Genomic DNA, 14,810 nt, shown 5'->3' with positions numbered 1-14,810 from the left:
TGGATGTTGCCTGACCTGCCGTGTTTTTCCAGCAACACATTTTTCTGATCAAAGGTAAATTCAAACATTTCTAAATTTAACAAAAAATTCCAGGAAATGACGTCCAAAAAGCAAGAATCCCTTAATGAATCAACATTGCTTTCAGTCATTTGTGATGTTTTATGAGACTTACAGTTTTGCCTGGAAGGACCCCAAAGTAATTTACCCAACCTTGGTATTCTTGAACAGTGTTTGATCTTGAGATCTTTGATATTGAGTCTAATGGGACACTGATATCTTTTATTCAGTTCACAGTAGGCATGCCCAGAGAAAAAAAAACTCATAAAACCACACATCAATATAAAACTTTTATTTCCCTCTCTGTGCAGAAAATAGACATTTCTGGCAAAATTAAGACATTGGATAATTAATGTCCGAAAGATCTCTGCAAAGTAAGACCATAATAATTACATCCAAGTGTAAATAACTACATAGCTTAACCTTTTATCATTTGACAATTGTTTGGTTTTGTTGTAATGATTTGACATCATGGAAACTTTACAGAAATATGTTCCATCAGTGACCTCTCCCAAAACCAAAGTCAAACAAAGTCTGAATTTATCTTCAGACGAATCTCTTGGCTATTCAGTAACTTAAGAAGGGAGGGATTAAGCTGCTAAATTTGTGAACCTTACTGATAGAATAGTCATGCTAGTTAATACAAGTCTTTCCTAGCAGAGAAATCGAATCATTAGATATTGCACCATTGTCTTTTGCAAAGGAACTTTCACTTTACATTATTCTTGAATATTAAGCGTGAAAACAATCCTGCCAGAAAATCGATCTTCAAAGATGTCATTTTGGATGCCAGGTCCATTTACTTTGCATTGAATGCTCACAGCGCTGTTTTTCTTCATATTCTCATACTGCATGGCCACTATAGGAATCGAATAATTTACCTAGAAATATAACAATCAAGAAGTGAAACATCAAAGTTTCTTAAAAACCCAAGGTCTATCTTTTACTCCAGACATCCCCATTGCCACTAAAATGGAAATACATAAAATTAATAAGAAAATTAGAAAATACATTTAAATGTTTTTAATCAAAGGTGGTGAATGTAGAATAATTACTCTAAGATAAGATCCTGTACAGTATGGAAACAGGCCCTTCGACCCAGCTAGTCCACACCACCTCTCTGAAGAGTAACCCACCCAGACCCATTCGCCGACACTACATTTACCTCTAACTAATGCACCTAACACTAAGGCCAATTCACCTGACCTGCACATCTTTGGATCGTGGGAGGAAACACACGCAGACACAGAGAGAATGTGCAAACTCCACACATAAAGTTGCCTAAGGCAGGAATTGAACCCAGGTTGCTGGTGCTGTGAGGCAGCAGTGCTAATCACTGAGCCACCATGCAACCCCTTAAGGCCTGATTCTGTTACTAACTTTACAAATATAAATGTGACCTTGCACTTTCTTTTCTTGTTCATTCATTAGATGTGAGTGTTGCTTGCAAGGCCAATGTTTATTGCCCATCCCTAATTGCCCTTCAGAATATAACAATGAGTTACCTTCTTGCACAACTACAGTCCATGTGCAGTAGGTGCACCCATAGTACTATTAAAAGTTAAAAGGTAAAAGGTTCCAGGATTGTGACCCAGTAATCATTCCAGATCAGCATCGTATCAGATTCAGAGGGAACTTGCATGGCAGATGGACATCATTAGCAATGTAGTATTCACTACCCATTCTGAATTACCCTTGAACTGAGTTTATTTTTATTTATTCATTTTTATGGGATGTGGGTGTCGCTGGCTGGCCAGCGCTTATTGCCCATCCCTAGGTGCCCATGAGAAGGTGGTGGTAAGCTGCCTTCTTGAACCACTACAGTCCACCAAAGCCATTAATGAGCGAATTCCAGGATTTTGATCCAGTGAAAGTGAAGGAACAGCAATATATTTCCAATTCAGGATGGCGAGAGGTTTTGAGGGGAATTTGAAGGTGGTGATATTCCCATGTATCTGCTGCCCTTGTCCTTCTAAATGAAAGTGGTCATGTATTTGGAAGATGCTGTCTGAGGATCTTTGGTGAATTTCTGCAGTGCATCTTGTAGATAGTGCACACTGCTGCTACTGAGTGTCCAAAGTGGAGGGAATGGATCCTTGTAGATGTAGTGTTAATTAAGCATGCTGCATTGTCCTGGAGAGTGTTAAGAAGCTGCACTCTTCCAGGCAAGTGGGCATCACACTCCTGGCTTGTTATTTGTAGATGGTGGACAGCCTTTGGGGAGTCAGGAGGTATGTTACTCACCACAGTATTCCTAGCCTCTGACCTGCTCTTGTAGCCATTGTATTTATGTAGTGAGTCCTCTGATCAATGAGAACTTCCAAGATGGTGATAGTGGGGTTACCAGTGATGGCAACACCATTGAATGTCAAGAGATGGTGGTTAAATTGTCTCTCATTAGTGATGGCCTGGCATTTGTGTGGCACAAATTGAGCTCGGACTTTTTTCATTGGAGAAAAGGAGGAGGAGAGGGGACCTAATTGAGGTATACAAGATAATGCGAGGCATAGATAGAGTCGATAGCCAGAGACTATTTCCCAGGGCAGAAATGGCTCACACGAGAGGTCATAGTTTTAAGCTGGTTGGAGGAAAGTATAGAGGGAATGTCAGAGGTGGGTTCTTCACACAGAGGGTTGTGAGAGCATGGACTGCGTTGCCAGCAGCAGTTGTGGAAGCAAGGTCATTGGGGACATTTAAGAGACTGCTGGGCATGCATATGGTCACAGAAATTTGACGGTGCATAATGAGGATCAATGGTCAGCACAACATCGTGGGCTGAAGGGCCTGTTCTGTGCTGTGCTGTTCTATGTTCTATGTTCTATAAATGTTATTTGCCACTTGTCAGCCTAGGACTGGAGATTGTCCAGATCTTGTTGCATTTGGATACAGACTGCTTCAGTGTCTGAGGAGTCACAAATGATGCTCAACATTGTGCAATCATTGTCAAACATTCCCACTTCTGACTTACTGATGGAGGAAGGTCATTGATGAAGCAGCTGAAGATGTTTGGACCTAGGACACTACCCTGATGAATGCCTGCAGAGATGTCCTGGAACTCAGATGACTGACCTCCAATAACCACAACCATCTTCCTACATGTCAGGTTTGCCCCAGTTTGCCCCATCATACCTTTTGATTCCAGTTTAGCTCCAGCTCTTTGATGCCCCCCTCGGTTGAATGCAGCCTTGATGTCAAAGGCTGTCACTCTCCCCACCCCTCTGGAATTCATCTCTTTTGTATGTTTGAACCAAGATTGTAAGGAGCCAGGAGCTGAGTGGCTCTGGCAGAACCCAACCTGGGTGTCACTGAGCAGGTTGTTGCTGAGCAGGTGCTGCTTGATAGCACTGTTGATGAAACCTTCTATCTCTTTACTGATGCTCGCGAGTAGACGGATGGGGTGGTAATTGGCTGGGTTGGATTTGTCCTGCTTTTTATGTACGGGACATACTTGGGGGCAATTTTCCACATTGTTGGGTAGATGCTAATGTTGTAACTATTCTAGAACAGCTTGGCTAGGCGAGTGACAAGTTCTGGAGCACAAGTCTTCAGTACTATTGCCAGAATATTGTCAGGGCCCATTGCTTTGCAGTATCCAGTGCCTCCAACCGTTTCTTGTTATCACATGGAGTGAGTTGAAATGGATGAAGACTGTCCTCTGTGATACTGGGGACCACTGGAAGGGATGTAGGACCATTTGGCGCAGTCACTTTGGTGCGAACAATTCAGCGCAGCTGGTTTGGCGTGATCCATTTCAGCGCGAGCGATTCAGCGCAGCTCTTACTTATTCCTTTTTGGGCTTACTTACAAGCATTAATGAAAGCAATAAAAGGAAAAATAATGTATATCCCCTTCAATAAAAATGTTAAAAAGAAAATAAAAATGTAAGAAATAAAGCAAATACAAAATTGTTAATGGCAGTTTAATGGGTTTTATTTTAATAATTTGTATATTAACATGTTTTATTTTAATAATTTTAATAATAGTAGTTTAATAACTACTACTGAATAACTACAAAACAGTTCTGCGCCGAAATGGGTCTGTGCCGAAATGGGTCCCGCCAAACCGGCCACGCCGAATGGTCCCACTCTGCACTGGAAGAGGCCAAGATGGATCATTCACTCTGCACTTCTGGTCGAAGAAGGCTGGAAATGCTTCAGCCTTATCTTTTGCCCTGATGTGCTGGGCTCTTCCATCATTGAGGATGGGGGCATTTATGGAGCCTCCTCCTCCAGTGAGTTGTTTAATTGTCCAACACTATTCACGACTGGAAGTGGCAGGACTGCAGAGCTTAGATCTGATCCATTGGCTGTGGATTCACTTAGCTCTGTCTATCACTTGCTGCTTATGCTGTTTGGCATGCAAGTAGTCCTGTTTGGTGGCTTCATATTCAGGTCTGCCTGGTGCCACTCCTGGCATGCCCTCCTGCATTTTCCATTAAACCAGGGTTGACCCTGTGGCTTGATGGTAACGGTTGAATGGGGAATATGCTGGGCCATGAGGTTACAGATTGATTTGCTAACGCCATTGTAGAGGACAGGTCAGTCACATTGATGTGCGTCTGGAATCACACATCAGCCAGAAGGTAAATTGCCTTCTCTGAAGAACACTAGTTAACCAGATGAGAGTTTACAACAATTAGATTTATTAATTGAATTTAAATTCTACCAGCTACCAATGGTGGGCTTTGAGTTTGGGCTGGAGCAATAGCCTAGGTTTCTGGATTACTAATCTGTGACATTACCACTGTCTCGGCCTACTCCATGTATTTGTTGTCCTTTATCACTTCAGGTGGTAGAGGCTGTGTGTATGGGAGTGCCCTCAAAAGAGTCTTGCTGAGTTAATGCAGAGTATCTTGTACACACTACAGTCATGTTGTGTTATTGGAGCATAGAATAAATGGATGGAGTGCCAATCAAGTGGGGTTGCTCTGACATGTCTAGCATTGAGCTTTCTGAGTGTTGGTAAAACTTCACTCACTCAGGAAAATTACATATTCGTAGAACACATAGTGTGGTAAAAGACCATTTGGCCCAACAAATCCACACCGATCCGCCAAAGAGTAACCCACACAGTCCCATTTTCCTGCACTATTACTCTACATTTACCCCTGACTAAGGCCCCTGATCTTAAACATCCCTGAACACTATGGGCAATTTAGCATGGCCAATTCACCGAGCCTGCACATCTTTTGGATAATGGGAGGAAACCGAGCAAACCCCCATAAATACAGGGTGAGTATGCAAACTCCACACAAACAGTCACTCAAGGCTGCAAACGAACCCAGGTCCCTGGCGGTGTGAGGCAGCAGCGCTAATCACTGAGCCAGCATGCCATCCTCCAACACATCCCTGACTGTGCCTTCTAGATGGTGAACAGATTTTGTTGAGACAAGTTCTGAGTTACTTCCACCAGAATTGCCAACCTTTGACCTGCTCTTGGATTAATGTATTAACTTAATTGGTCCAGTAAAGCCATTCAAGTAGTGTGGAATATTAGGAATATAGTGGTACCAGGGGACTGCACTGTTATGTGGCTAGGTCTAGTTCTTTACATTCTAGCATGAGAACCCAGAGGCTGTGTTGCCCCATGTCAGGACTGGAGAGGAACTTGCAATGGAAAAGGCAGCATCAAGCTATCATGGTGCGTGCAGCTATGAACAGCATAGGTAAGACTACTAATGAGGTTTTGCTTTGGCAATTTGAGGAGCTAGGCACTAATTTGTACAGCAGAACCTCCCTGTTAATAATCTCTATTAATCTCTGTAATAATCACTGGTGTGGGAGAAGTGGATTTGTGGAACATTGGCAGCAGTATTGGAATAGACTTCATCCGAAACATGCTGAGCTGGTGTTCTGGTGAGGTAGAGAGGGTTTTAATCTAAATAGAGAGGGAACCAGGTTTGTGATAAATGAGCAGCTTGGTTGAGCAAGCAGGGAAGAAGAAAGGAAGAACAATAATAATAGGGGGAAATCCTATTAGGGAAACAGACAGGTTTTTCTGTGGCCAAAGACATGGCTCAAGGAAGGCTTGTCTTCCTGCTCTCAAAACCAAGGGTGCCACAGAGTGGCTGCAGGACATTCTCCTAGGAGATCATGAATAGCCAGAAGTCGTTGTTTCACACCAGTATGGTACTGGTTCTCTACAATTGCAACTCAGTTCATTCAGCTCCTCTGCCTTTTCCCCTTGGCCCTGCAAAAATCTTTTTACTTCAGATAATTATCCTATTCCTTTTCAAAAGCTAGTACCAAAACTGCCCCCATCATACGATAAGGCACTACATTCCAGATCCTAAACACTTGCTGCATCCAAAGATTTCCTTCATATTCTCTAGGTCTTCCAATCACTTCAAATCAGTGTCTTCTAGTTCTTGACTCTTCCACCAATGGAAATTATTTCTCCCTATTTGCTCCTATTAACATTAACTGTTTGCAAAGTGTTTTGAATCATGGGTACAGTAAGAGTTCTGAAGTAGATTCATATTAGACTCAAAGCTTTACATTATTTCTTTCAGATGCTGCCAGACCTGCAGAACTTCTCTCAAACATTCTGTTTTAATTCTTAGCTCCCCAATACCTGCAGTATTTTGCTTTCATACTGAGGCAATTTGCATTACAACATGAGAAGACAGTGACACAGTGATAATGCCACTGCACTCATCATCCAGGTTATTGTTCTGGGGGGCATGGGTTTCAATCCCACCATAGCAGCTGATGGAATTAGAGTTTAATTTTTTTTAAATCTGCAATGAAATAAGAAAAGGTAGTCTAATTGTGACCATAAGCAATTGTTGAATTTGGTTCACTATTGTCTTTTATGCAAGGAAATCTGCCGTTCTTACCCAGTCTGACTTACATGTGACTCCAGTCCTAAAGCAATGCAGTTGATTCAGTTTTCTGGGCAATTAGGAATGGGCAATAACTGCTGGCTCAGCCACTTACACCCACATTCCATGAAAAATTGAAAAAGGAAGAAGTCTTGTCATTCCTCTTTAGAAGGTGATATTAAAATATGATGGTTATTTCCATAATGACCACTTGTAATAATAGCTGCTATTCTTCCTGTGAATGAGTCAATAAAAGGAGCTCTGTGCAATCTCTTTCACTTTTATTGTATCATTGGGTAACCAGGAGAAAGTGAGGACTGCAGATGTTGGAGATCAGAGTTCAGAGTCGAGAGAGTGGTGCTGGAAAAGCACAGCCGGTCAGGCAGCATCTGAAGAGCAGGAGAATCGATGTTTCAGGCATAAACCCTTCATCATCCCGACTCATTGGGTAATCCCATGATCATGTAATCATATGGCTAACTCTGGCTGTATCTATTATATTTTGCTCTTATTCTTGTTTAGGTTACTTGGGGTCAGCACAATGCTAGTTGATCACCTTTCTCCATCTTTTCTTATCAGTATCTAAATTAATAAAAGCTAATGCAAAGGCAATAGAAGCAAACTATTTAACCCCTTCAAGCCTTTGAATAGAACAAACTTCTATTTCAACTTTCCACATTAACTGCATATCCCTCGATTGCCTGAGTATCCAAAACCCTGTCTTGCACACACTGAATGTCTAAGCATCCATAACTTTCTAGGCTGTGAATTCCAAAGATGCATGACCATTTAATGAAGGGATGTCACCTCATGTTAGTCCTAAAGAGCTCACAGCTTATTCTGAGACTGTCACCTGTGGTTTCAGAATCTTCAACCTGGGGAAACAGCCTCTCAACAGCTATTCTGCCTGGATGGTGGCATAGCAGTAATGTGGCTATAATCCAGGAGGCATGGGTTCAAATCTGATCACAGCAATTGATGGTAATTAAGTTCAATTAATAAAATCTAGGATGAAAAGAAAGGTAGTCTCTATGACGATGATTACAATATTTATCACTAATTATCATGAAAAATAATTTTGTTCACTAACACCTTTAGGGAAGAAGATCTGCCAATCTTTCTCAGGTCTGGTGTAAATCTGGTCTGTTCAGGTGGACAGCGATAAGTTTAGGGTTAACTCTTACATGCCTCTAAGCAAGCAGTCTAGGTATGGGCAACCAATGCTGGCTATTTCAATGATGTACAAATTAATTAAAAGAGTGAACAAAAGACTCTCTAAGTATCTTACTTGTTTCAATTAGATCACCTTCCCTACTTGTAAACTTCAACAAAAATATAGGCCCATTTATTCAATCTCTCCTCATAGGATAAGTCCCTCATTCCAGGCATTAATTTATTGAACCTCTGGTGAACTGAATGTAATTCTAATAAATCTTCCCTTCGGTAAACTGACCCCAAACTGTATAAAATACTCCATGTATGGATTCACCATGGCCCTGCATAACTCTTGATTAGTAAGGGAATCAAAGGTTACAGGGAGCAGCCAGGAGAATGGGATTGAGAAACATATCAGCCGGGATTGAATGACAGAACAGACTCGATGGGCCCAATGGCCTAATTCAGCTCCTATATCTTTGGTCCTATAATTTCATTAAGACTTATTTTCATACCTCAAGTTCTATGTAATATAGGCCAATAAACTATAACAGATTTTTGCACAGTAAAAGGAATTAAGTGGAGCTGAGTTTATGAATAGGTCAGGCATGATCTTATGGAGTGGCAGGGTTAGCTCAAGAGGCCAGACGGCCTACTCCTGATCCTATTTCTTATGTTCTTATCATCCTTTGTCAAAACCTAGAATGTTAACATTGGGTTAAAGAAGGAATGTCAAAAAGCAGTAAATATTATGATCAATCATTCATTTCAAGAGGAAGAAAATAACATTGAATATCAGCTTCTGAATTCAGAAGATTTTAACCCACTTACGTGTGTCAGTTTTCCATAATAAGGAAAGTATGTGAGATCAAAGGTTCCATTATTTGGATAGAAGTGAATTGTGGCACTGTTCTTCTTTTCTTTCTGAAAGGAATCAGAGCATACAGTCATTTCTGCCATAACGCGGTAATTCCATTCTCGTGCAATCCCGTGTTCAAAGAAAATTGCATTATATCAGCACCATTTAAACTAATGGGGCCAGAATCCAATTATAGCCAATACATGCTTCAAAGCTTCGTTATTTAGAAACGGTGTCCCCAATTCATCGATCATGTTATAGCAAATTCGTGCTAACAAAACGCACGTTATAGCAGAACAACCAGTACTTATAGCGACATTTCCAAAGAGGTGTGAAGATTTTCTTTCACAAATGTACATCAAAATAGAGGAGTTACCTTAAATAAAGAAATGCCTTAGACTGGGAGCATCATGTTCTCAAATAGCTAGGCAGACTGGAATCTTTGAAGGGTTCCCGACTGGAATTTTTATTAATTTGCTCAATTGAAGTTTAAACTACGTGACAATACAGTTCAGGCATGATCAAATAGAATAGGGTTTGTGAGGCTGAAAGTTCCCCTTCCAATGCTCCATCCAGTACTTAAACAGTTAGGTTCCTCCAGCTCGTACCATTTTGTTACATAGATGGACAGTAGCCATTTCTGGATAGAACATATAAGCCATTTCTACTGTACATAGAAATTATACATTCCACACCATGTAAAAGACTGGGTAGAACTCTCATATGTTTAAGCATTTGCCTTGTAATATTGAGACATTTTGATTTCATTTTTGTTTGAAATGGTCTGCAATTGAGGTTGATAAATGATGACTTTTTCTTTACTGTAACCATCCATAAGGACAATCTTTTTCCAAATATTCATCTTTGAGTGCTGGGTTTTAAATTAATTAACATAGAAAAAAAAGCATTAACAGCTACTCACCATTCTGAGTCATACATTTGTACAGCATGGAAACAGATCCTTCGGTTCAACTCATCCATACCGACTATACATCCTAATCTAATCTAGTCCCATTTGCCACTTTAGGTTAGATTAGATTACTCTATTAGATTAGATTACTTACAGTGTCGAAACAGGCCCTTTGGCCCAACAAGTCCACACCAACCAGGCGAAACGCAACCCACTCAGACCCATTCCCCTACATTTACCCCTTCACCTAAACACTACGGGCAATTTAGCACGGCCAATTCACCTAACCTGCACATTTTTGGATTGTGGAAGGAAACCGGAGCAAACCCACGCAGACACGGGGAGAATGTGCAAACTCCACACAGATAGTCATATTCCCTACATCATGGAATCAGGCCCTTCGGCCCAACAAGTCCACACTGATCCTCTGAAGAGTAACCCGCCCAGACCCATTTCCCTCTGACTAATGCACCTTACACTATGGACAATTTAGCATGGCCAATTAACCTGACCTGCACATCTTTGGATTGTGGGAGGAAACTGGAGCACCCGGAGGAAACCCATACAGACACGGGGAGAATGTGCAAACTCCACACAGACAGTCACCCAAGGCTGGAACCGAACCTGGGACCCTGGTGCTGTGGGGTAGCAGTGCTAACCAGTAAGACACCGTGCTGCCACTTGGTCCATATCCCTCTAAACCTTCCTATTCAAATACCCATCCAAATGCCTTTTAAATGTGCAATTGTACCACCCTCTACCACTTCCTCTGGCAGCTCATTCCATACATGCACCACCATCTCTGTGTGAAAAAGTTGCTCCTTAGGTCCTTTTTATACATTTCCCCTCTCACCCTAAACCTATGCTCTCTAGTTTTGGACTCCCCTCACCCCAGGGAAAAGACTTTGTCTATTTATCTTATCCATGTCCCTCATGATTTTATAAACCTCTATACGGTCACCCCTCAGCCGCTGACGCTCCAGGGACAACAGCCCGGCCTATTCACCTTCTCCCTATAGCTGAAATCCTCCAACCCTGGCAACATCCTTGTAAATCTTTTCTGAACCTTTCAAATTTCACAAAATCCTTCCAATAGGAAGACCAGAATCGCATGCAATATTCTAAAAGTGGCCTAACCAATGTCCTGTAACATTACCTCCCAACTCCGATACCCAATGCTCTAACCAGCAAAGGAAAGCACACCAAATACTGCCTTCACTATCCTATCAACCTGCCACTCTACTTTCAAAGAACTATGAACCTGCACTCCAAGGTATCTTTATTTGAGCAACAGTCCCCAGGAATTTACCATCCAAAAATGTACAGGTTAGGTGAATTGGCTGTGCTAAATTGCCCATAGTGCTCAGGGATGTATAGGTTAGGTGCATTAGTCAGGGTAAATATATAGGGTGAATATAGGATAATAGGGTAGGGGAATGGGTCTGGGTGGGTTACTCTTTGGAGGGTCGGTATGGACTTGTTGAGCCTAAGGGCCTATTTCCACACTGTAGAGACTCTTTGATTCTATGATTAATCGTCTACATCCTGCTTTCCCAAAATGCAGCACCTCGCATTAATCTAAATTAAACTCCATCTGCCACTCCTCAGCCCACTGGTCCATCTGATTAAGAGCCTGTTGTACTCTGAGGTAACCTTCTTCACTGTCCACTATACCTCCAATTTTGGTGTCATCTGCAAACTTACTAACTATACCTCCTATGATCACATCCAAATCATTTATATAAATAACAAATTGAAGAATGGAATTATTTTTAAGTATTTAAATTAACTTTGTCTGTCTGAATAATAGACAAATAAATAGTCTAGCATTGGAGATAATGGTCCTGATATTCAGATGCTTTTCCACGTCATTTCAGCAGAGGCTAATACACAGCTGTTTCCACCTTTCTTCCAGGCAGAGATACACCAAGATACCAAGTGAACTACTCATAGAATTGACAGGCCAATAGAGGCACAAAAACATGCATATTTTGAATATTGATCATTTGCTCATATTTCAGATTGTCACACCTAAGAGAGTAGCTTATTCCTGAAGACCATTGACTAGAATTAACCAACTCATGCAGAGGCTCCTAAAGCTTAGGTAGCTATGATGTACTAATATAGTAGAAGGAAGCTTATTGTGAGCTTTTTCAGGTTGTAAGTTTGCATGCTTTTCTATTTTGGGCACTTACTACTACCACTACCTACCACCATGTGTTTCCAATCAGGAATGCAGGAGCTAAGTTGGGAGAAAATCTTACCTTTATTCTTCATTAGCTCTGTACCTTAAGCCCACCATTACATCACATAGTGCACAGTCAGAATTTTTCCAAATCCTGTGCAGCCTCCCCAGTTTCCCTTCCTAGTTAGCTGACTGTTTATCATTCATTTTGAACAGTTTTGTGTTGTAAGACCATGCCAACTTGGCATCAACTTGAGACTGTCCAAGCTAAAAGCTCCCAAAACAACATCAAGATGCAAAGGGTGAGGAGATTTTCATCCAATTAGTTTGCACTACATTCAAACTCAGCTTCCAGAATTTAAAGGCAGTGTGCTAACTTATTGCATCAGCTCATCTCTCTGGACAAATGAACCAACAATAAAATACCAAAGCAACAATAAAAAGAACGAAGCACAATGTAGAGGATTTCTGAACCTCTCAACAGGCTCAAACCCAGCTAAAGCATGTCAATGAGCCATACATCAGCGTATTGCTTGCAATTTGGCACAGTTGGGGCAGCTTTAAAAAAAAGTGTTCCTCAGAACAATAAATCCACGTAAAAATAGCAACATGTTGTATTTTCGGCTTCAGCTACCTGCCAACGCATGGAACCCAGAACTCTTTCACAAGCATTGCATTTTAAAACCAGAGGTTATTGGTTATTTTAGAAAAACAGATAAAAATGCAATATTTAAACAAGACCAAGAGGTTGTTAGTTTTAAAATGCTCTTTGTAGAAAATGTTAACTTTTCTTTCAGATACTAAAACTTTGGGAAAGTTGGTCACTTGCTCCTCCTGCTTAAGAAGCGATTTTATGTTGGGAAAACAAACAAACTTGCAGCTGCCAGTATATTTCTTTTGGTGTGTTGATCATTTTAAATGTTTATCATTTTATAAAAATGTATTGATCATTTTATATGAACTCAATAGACAGAATGGCGTTGTTCTGTGCCAGAATGGCTCTCTGCCTGTCTTCAATAATGGGCACAATAGTAATAGTTAAAGAGATTGTTTCAGTTATTGAGAAATAAATTCAAAGGTTTATGCTGTATTTCTACAAACCTTTATTACTTGAAGCACAGCATGAAATACATGTGCTATATTTACATTCACTGTAATATGATAAATCTATATTCATAATACTTTCTAAGTTATTAAAACTAATAGATATGGAACGGTAATGATTGTCGCAGTGGCTTGGTTCATTGTCTCTTGGGACCTTGATTCAATCAGATCTAAAGTGTTGAGCTAAAAATCCCTGATCTCCTTGCTGGCTACAAGGATCTAAATTGGAATGAGTTTTCCCAGTTTCCATCTATTTCTTCAAAGCATTTTTACAACATTAATTGACAGCATTATTTGAATAGCTTACCAGATTAAGACGTCACCATGTAATATCTTTGAACATTGTTGAACTATTTTTATTCATTCATGAGACATTTGTATCATTCACTGGGCCAGCATTTATTGTACTTGAGAAAGCAAAGTTGTGCTACCTTCTTGAACTACTGCAGTTTTTCTTTAGGTGAAGCTATACCCACAGTGCTGTAAGAAAGGAGTTCTAAAATACTGACCCAGCAGAAGTACAGGTACAGCAATATTGACAGGGTTGGGTTTGTCGGTATCCTTTCCAATGCCGAGGTCAATGATGAGCAGTCTATGCAGCTTCAGTCCTTTGCTTTGACTTTGAACCATGTATTAACCAGCATCTATGTCACTATGGAATTCAAAGCTAACAACTGTACTTTAACTCAAGGTGAGGTATTTCAGCACATGGTTTTGTCACAAAGCTAGTCCTTTTTTTTGACTATATGCTGTTCCTTGGCTCAAGGAGGCTCTGTCCTTGATTTTTTTCAGAGGGGCTATAAACCGGGGTTGGGCTCCAATCAGACTGGTTTGGAACAGAGATGAAAACGATTTTGAGAGGCCTTTTGTTGATATGTAAATGGATGAGGCCAAAGTGCTCATGTTTTAATGTGACCTGTATAATGAAGGGGGAGCGGTCAGCTGAGCTGAGCAGTTTAATTCAGCCCAGAACTGGTCAGGAGTTCAACAGTGAGTTGTGTGGAAATTCTCTCTTCTGTCCCTCTAACTTCAACCTGTCAGCATCTGACCATTATTGTACTGTGTTTTAAAGGAGGTTTGCTTACTGGGACTGTTGTGTATATTCGGAACAGCATACTTAAGTCTAGTTTGGATAGACTGAGGTCCAAAGGGGTTCTTTATTCTGTTCTTTGTGTTTCATTGTATAATTTTGTTTGTTTTAAATCTGGTAGTCAACCTCACTAACTTAACCCAGGTAATTTTCACTGTACACTTACCGAAACAAATTGCAAAGTTATGGACTGGCTGCCTGCTTAAGGATGTTTTGAATGGTCTGGCTGAGTCCATAACAATTTACTTTAGACATTGATGTCACTTACCAGGAATTCGCAGGTTACATATGGTGTTGTACCTTTACCAGGCAGATAGCCAATTATCTATAAAAAAGCAGATATTGCCATATGGCTCATGAATATTAATTTCATATGCTGAAGTGAATAAGAATGACAGTTTCTTCTGTAGGTTACATCTTCCTTAGTGCAAACTCAAAGTCTCATTAAAAACTTTGATACAAGTTTAGAAGGTTCTTCATGCCAATTACTATAAAATTAATTAAAAGAAATAATTTAGCCCGAGTTAGTCTCTGGACCTAATCAGTACTGATATGCAGATTTATCACGTTGTGATCTGATCCCAAGGTAGGCACTAGCTGTAGTGATTGGAAAGAGATCAGCCAGAT

General features: G+C 40.6%; 1 protein-coding gene across 1 annotated transcript in view; it reads right to left on the bottom strand.

Moving 5' to 3' along the window:
- Positions 1 to 334: 334 nt before the first annotated feature.
- Positions 335 to 14,810, bottom strand: part of LOC132820121 (protein ATP1B4-like) — a 65,366-nt gene continuing 50,890 nt past the window's right edge. The window contains exons 7-9 of the mRNA XM_060832051.1: positions 14,452 to 14,508; positions 8,867 to 8,959; positions 335 to 938 (exon numbers count right to left, since the gene is read on the bottom strand). Of these exons, the coding sequence (XP_060688034.1) occupies positions 777 to 938; positions 8,867 to 8,959; positions 14,452 to 14,508 (312 nt within the window). The 3' untranslated portion in view covers positions 335 to 776. The remainder of the gene's footprint in view (positions 939 to 8,866; positions 8,960 to 14,451; positions 14,509 to 14,810) is intronic.

The sequence above is a fragment of the Hemiscyllium ocellatum genome, chromosome 11 (genome assembly GCF_020745735.1).
Source record: "Hemiscyllium ocellatum isolate sHemOce1 chromosome 11, sHemOce1.pat.X.cur, whole genome shotgun sequence".
Taxonomy (NCBI): domain Eukaryota; kingdom Metazoa; phylum Chordata; class Chondrichthyes; order Orectolobiformes; family Hemiscylliidae; genus Hemiscyllium; species Hemiscyllium ocellatum.
This window is presented reverse-complemented; position numbering and strand designations above follow the sequence as displayed.